Source organism: Phyllostomus discolor, chromosome 2, assembly GCF_004126475.2.
Source record: "Phyllostomus discolor isolate MPI-MPIP mPhyDis1 chromosome 2, mPhyDis1.pri.v3, whole genome shotgun sequence".
Taxonomy (NCBI): Eukaryota; Metazoa; Chordata; class Mammalia; order Chiroptera; family Phyllostomidae; genus Phyllostomus; species Phyllostomus discolor.
In genome coordinates this window covers 151,601,099-151,607,581 of record NC_040904.2, presented here as the reverse complement: position 1 = coordinate 151,607,581, position 6,483 = coordinate 151,601,099, and the positions used below count along the sequence as shown (strand labels likewise).

General features: G+C 36.6%; 1 protein-coding gene across 1 annotated transcript; it reads right to left on the bottom strand.

The window, feature by feature from the left end:
- Positions 1-320: 320 nt before the first annotated feature.
- IFNG (interferon gamma) lies at positions 321-5,284 on the bottom strand. Its single transcript, XM_028533364.2, has 4 exons — positions 5,062-5,284; positions 3,808-3,876; positions 3,530-3,712; positions 321-1,100 (listed from the first exon to the last, which is right to left on the bottom strand). The coding sequence occupies exons 1-4, from the start codon at positions 5,173-5,175 to the stop codon at positions 966-968; spliced, it is 501 nt and encodes a 166-aa protein (XP_028389165.1). The 5' UTR covers positions 5,176-5,284; the 3' UTR covers positions 321-965.
- Between the last annotated feature and the right edge of the window lie 1,199 nt (positions 5,285-6,483).

Here is a 6,483-nt window from a genome sequence, read left to right as displayed (position 1 = left end):
TATTGATACTGAGTGATGTTTGCCAAGGTGGACAGAGGAGATGGGGAATACCAAAGTGAAGAATGCAGTGGGAAGTTGAGGGAGAGGGTATAAATAAATCTCTGTGTGCTAAGCTAAACAATTTGGACTACTTTCCATAGTAGAAGCTCTGAGGCCAGTGGTAATATGGTTAAATCTGTATTTTAGAAAGATAACTTAAAGAGCTGCCCAATGGAGAGTGGAAGCCGACAAATCGCCAGTAGAGAGAAACACCACATTTAATGGGACTTGATCCAATTCTAAGATTTCCAAAGCTGAAATTGACTTTCCCTGTGATAACCCATTAATACATAGTACATTTACCATAGTCCTTACTTAGAAAATGTCTGACACAACATAAATAGTTAAGAAATTATGCTTTATTCATATATAAAATATTGATAAAACAAATAAAATACTTTGCATTTGGATGAAGTCACAATTGTCAGCAATACTCTGAAGCACCAGGCATGAGATAAGATGTGATGTTTTTATCAGGGGACAAGTCATAGGACTTACACATTCAAGTGCTGTGTGACATGCTGTTAAAGCAGTGGCTCAGAATGCAGGCATGATCTCAAATAGGCAGTGACTGGATGGCATCATTTTATTTATAAGTGTTTATGATATCATCAAGGGTCTTGCACAACCAATAGGGTCTTGCTTAGGTTGGCTGCCAAGTGGCCCCTGAGATAGAGCCCTATAATCAAGTAACTGTGCCTAGCCAGTCAGAAAAAAAGGGAGGGGGGTCAAATAAAATAGTCATAGGATACAGGAATTATAAATAACACATATATTAATAGATACTTATTTTCATTACATAAATGTTGCTATTATAAATACTTTGACCATGAGTTTAAAATATATTCCCCATATAAATAATGTAAAATATTAAATAATAAATAGATTGAGATTTAAAAATTCAAACATTGCAGGCAGGAAGATGATTATTTTGAGGCACTCCGGGCATGAAACAGCTTCGGACTCCTTCTCCGCTTCCTCAGGGTAGATCCTGGTGCCAGCTCGTTCATAAATCTGATGAGTTCATTTATTGCTTTGCGCTGGACCTTCAGATCATTTACCTATTGGAAAAGGACACAGCACAATTAATTTCAGGCATATAAGCCACCAAGATAATCTGCTGTTAATGTTATAGTCCATGAAAATGGATGTATTCCTTTAAAAAGATGGTTTTTACTGACAATATATTGCCTTAACATACAGTAGTGCTCTCTTCAGTAGTTAAGACTAAAATTATAATTAAATTGCTAGTTATGCTGTAATATGGTGGGGCACATGATATATCCTTAAGTTGAATACTCCAGAATCCTCAACATTATATAGTAAAAAGACCCTAAAGTGGAATGACAAAAAATGTGGGTTTGAATTCTGTGTGAGCAATAACTCTGACTTTGAACCAGTCACTTAACCTCCCTGAACCTCTATTTTAGGTGACTTCTAGGCACTCTACCAATTCTATCACCTTGTACTTTAGTCTTGGCTGTCTCTAGTGAGTTAATACAGGCTAATGGTTCTCACCTTTGGTGTCTAGCAGAGTAACCTGGAGACCTCATGAAGAACTCAGAGAGCCAGGCTCATGAAGTCAGAGAGGGCCTAGGCCATTGTGTGGTCCACCAAGCTCCACAGGTGACACTGATACCCACCAAAGTTTGAGAACTGTTGAGATAGTCTAGCACCTTGTAAATACCAGGTCCAAGACAAATGAATACTATAATTTTTAGTTTCTCCTAATTATGTCAATCTCATCATTTCCATAATGGGATTAAAAATAAAACAAATAATTTTTATATGGCAATAAGTAATTACTGGAATAAACATTTAAAATTGAGAATTGTAGCAAATTTCCCTGTACCCTGCCTTCTATTCCAGAGTATTGAACTATTTCCTCACTCTAGGCAATAGGAACATTTAGATGAATTCATGCTTAATAACATGAGGACCGTTTACTTTTACCTGGGCTCTGCCACTATGTTTCTCTCTCATGCTGGAAACAGTGCAGCCACTTGGCCGCATTCTTGAGAACGATTAGGAGGATTCAAGGCTACAAGACTACTTATAAAGGCACAACATGCCTTAAATATATTAACTATTGAGTAAAAGAGGAAAATGGTTGAGAGCTCACTCAAGATTGCCCATCATGAAGCAGGAGGCTTGGAGCTTCCAGAAGGAGGGAATCAACAGATTGTTTTCAAGGCCTACTTACAGCAAAGTAGATAAATTTCCTATCAGCTGTGTGTTTGCAAGTGATAAATTGTATTTTCCAGTATTCTAAGTATCACCAAGAAGCTAAGAGACATCCAGATCTAGGGGCAAGCCAAGGGCAGCACTGGGTTAGGGGGAAGTGCTTTTTAGGTCTAGCCTGTGGCCAAAGGAGAACTGCTGAATGTTGGAAAACACAATGAGTGGAAAGCAGTAATTGTCTTTAAAAAAATTTTCCAAGCCACTGTTGTACCATCTTCAGGACTAGAAAAATCCTGAAGAGCAAGTACTTATTTCAGTTCCATGTATAGGGAGAGCTGGGCACAAAGTCCAATAGTACAAGTTGTATCATGATCCCTCCCTTTCTCATATTTCTCTATATCAAAGCCAAATCCAAAGGAATCTGGAGGTCTTTGTCTCTTAGATAAAATTTTGGGAAAGGTGATTTGCCTTTATGCTTCAAAGTTGTTTTGCAGCTTCTAGACTCAAGCTTTAAAGACTCAAGACAAAGTTCAAGAGTCTAAGGATTTCTCCAGCTGAGATACACATTCTAATATCCAAAAGTTGATAAACAGTTATTTCAGAAGGTATAAGTTTTACCTATTTTCTATTCTGAAAGCAAATAAATACTCTCGCCTCTTCTTGGGCTGTACAATATGAGAGGTTGGCCAGCGCCTGGCAGTGGCATGCCCCTGGTGCCTTTTCAAAGACCATAGGTCTCTCCTACTTCATTCTCATTTTCTATCCATGGCATTGTAGAGATTTAGAGCCAAGGAGACTGTAGAAATTACAGTGAACCCAACAGGTTCCCTTTATGATGGGAAACTGAGCCAGGCCTACGATTCATCTGAATTCACCCAGTTCCTTGGTGGTCAAGCTGGGAGGAGAGCACAAATCTCTCCCCTCCCACTGTTCTTTCCATTAAGACATGTAGCCTCCCATCCAAAACAAGAGAATTTCCATCACACAAGCAAAGGGTAATGAGAGAACTGCTCCTAAACACCTCCCTCAACTTCTTCACCACTTCTATCTCACTGGATTTGTCCATTCACCTTTGTTCAAGAGTCATGATGCCAGCTTTTTCCCAAACAATGAAATTAAATAATCCCCATACTGACTCAACAAAATCACCCAAAAGCACAAATGGAAGGAGTATGGAGAAGATTGGGCCATGGGTTTATTTCATAGTTTTAACAACTTTACCCAGTAGCTAATTTCTCAGTTCTGGGCATTAAGTGCTTTTGCAAGAGCCTCTGCAATGAAACCGAAGAAAGAATTAAGATACACTCACTGGAATTTGAATCAGCTTCTTGAAGTCCTCCATTTTGCTGTTGCTGCTGTTGAAGAACTTAACACGCAGGTCTTCCTTGATCGCTTCCACGCTGCTCTGAATGTTCTGGTTGTCTTTTAAGGAGTCAAAGAGTTTGAAGTAGAAGGAGACAATTTGGCTCTGAAATATTTTTCTGTCGCTCTCCTTAGGAGGAAAGAGCACAAAGAGAGGTTGATATGAATTTATCCATCAGGAAATAAGCAACAGGAAAGTCAACCAAATGGAAATATTCAGCTTACCTCTCTCCAGTTCTTCAAAACATTTGAGAAGAGAGTCTCATTGTCTGCTACATCTGACTTAGTTGCATTCTGAAAAAAAAGGGGGGAAACTGGTTTATAATTAGTTCATAAACCACATAAAAATATAAGTTTTATTGCACTCAGATGCACTCTGATGCTGAAAATTCATTGATTTTCTTTTCAACCCCCTGTTTTCTCCTAGCAAGTATTCCCAAAAGCTATTATGTTGGATATTGCCAATGACTACTGTGTTCTTTTAACTTTCTTATTTTCTAGTATAATCCTTAAATTGATTTGTCACAAATGAACTCAACAAGGCTGATACTTCAATCATCTCAAATAACTACAGTTTTTTTAAGTATCTTCAAGCCTAGTAAAAAAAAAAAATCAACAGCTATCCTACTATAAAATACTGCCCCCCTATGGTAGAGATATTTATAATATCTACCTGTGTTCCTCCTATTTTGGTATTACGTCAGCTTTAGAAGATAGGTATGTATGTGAGAGAGATTTGATTGAGTGTTTTGAAAATAAAATAGCTTATGAAAGTTTGACCATAAATATGGCAGTTATTATAATAGCTAAATTTTGGACAAATAGAATATTTAAAGTACAAAAACTACTTTAATAATAACTAAAATTTTAAAAGAAATGTATTTAACAAAACAAAAATTTAAATACAAGTGAGATTATAACTCCTAGAGAATCTCAGCAAGGGACTGAGTTCAGGGTAATTCATAGATATCACAAATGGGGGAGTCAAATTTTAAAACCGCTTTTTGGAGAAAAACACCTATACGTGATTTTTTAAAGCCAAAGTTTTAAGAACCTTACCTTCTTTAATTGATTAATTATTTCAGATGTTTATTTTTAATGCTAATCTTGACACTATACTGTCACCATCACGGTAGTTTGAGAAACCATAAACTGATAACCACTCATTCTTTCGATACATATGCTACTTGAGATCAAAATTGAATGGATTCTTATAACAAAATCATCAACATCATCCTGTTTTATACCGTATTATGCCCATCTTTAACAAATGCCCTCTTAGTCTTGATAGCAAATTGAGTAGAGGGTTAAAGCAAAATCTAGATCATTCAGTTAAAAACTCATCCAGTCAACAGTCAAAATAACACCAAGTTTCAAGATGACTGTGGACTAGAGATGACAGCCTATCATGGATACAATTCCCAGTCAACATTCAGTAATTTCAAACACAAACAAGTATTATTAAAAGGTCATACTTACAAAATGTTCTTTAAGGTTTTCAATTTCTTTAATAGATATCGCCTGGCAGAGGTAGCTAGAAAAACCCAAAATCACGCAAAGCTGAAAAGCTAAGATATAACTTGTGTATTTCATTGTTTTGGAGAGAGTTAGGCCGAAGTCGTTGAAATCGGTAGCTTCTGAATTGAGTCAGTCAGGTCCAAAGGACACAGCTGATCTTTCTCTTGAGTATCCCACCTGAAGACAATCAGAAAAATGTACTGCATCTCCTTTTGCTGCTGGTATTTATACCCAATTGGAGTCTCATCAGGATTACGTATTTTCACAAGTTTTTTTTTAAATGAGATGGTGACAGATAGACTGAGATGCTAGTTCGTATTAATAACTATGGTTTTGTGGCATTTTGGTGTTGTAGTTAGAGTTTCCTTTCAACTCCTTGGGTCTTTTGATGATGAGACAGACCCATTATGCCCACCATGCCATACTTGTGGGATCCCCAGAAAGCACTTTTACTTCACACCATTCAGGAATTGGAAATTTTTTTGCACCTCCTCCCTTTGCCCTTGCGAAATGTTGGCTCCAAGGTGTTGAGGGAGGACATTGATCATTTGTTTGTGGTCTGGAGCAAGTAAAAAGGAAATTCTAGGGGTTCTCAAACCTTTACAAAGGGGGCACTTTTTCGCATTTTTCTTGCAAATAGCCAGAAAGCAAGGAAAGAATGTGGTTAAAGACTAATGTGGTGAGGAAGTCCTTCATCAGAGTTGGTTAAATATTACCACAACTTTAAATTTCTCTGGACCAATACTGCCCAATAAAAAATCTAATGCAAGCCAAATAGATAAATTAAAATTTTCTAGTAGCCCCATTAATAAAACTAAAAAGAAACAGGTAAAAATAATTTTTAAAATGTATTGTATGTAAACCAATATATTCAAAATATTTCAATATGTATCAATATACAACATTATTAAAATGTTTTATATGCATTCTTTTTATCACACTAAGTCTTAGAGTTGGGTACACATTTTATACCTATAGCACATTTCAATTTAGACTAATCATATTTCAAATGCTCAAGTCAATGTGGCTAAAGGCTACTTATGTTGAACAATATACTTCTGGGTGGTCAATTTTTCTAAATAATCATTAACAATGGAGAATTTTTAAAATTTTTAATTTCTTTTCCTTCCAAATACAAAAAAACATAGAATTCTTTCTCCTCCCTTATAATTACTTATGAAGTAAAGCATGTGGGGATGATGCAGAAGGCCAGCCACTTTTTGGTTCCGGCCCACCTTGCATTTCACCCTGCACTGTGTGCCCTGAAGTATCATATATATCAACATGGACTTGAATTCTGACTCCACTACTATCTAGCCATGTGATTTTGAGCATCTAGGACTCCAAAATAGGCCTAACATTAGTCTCCTTCCAGGCCTCAGT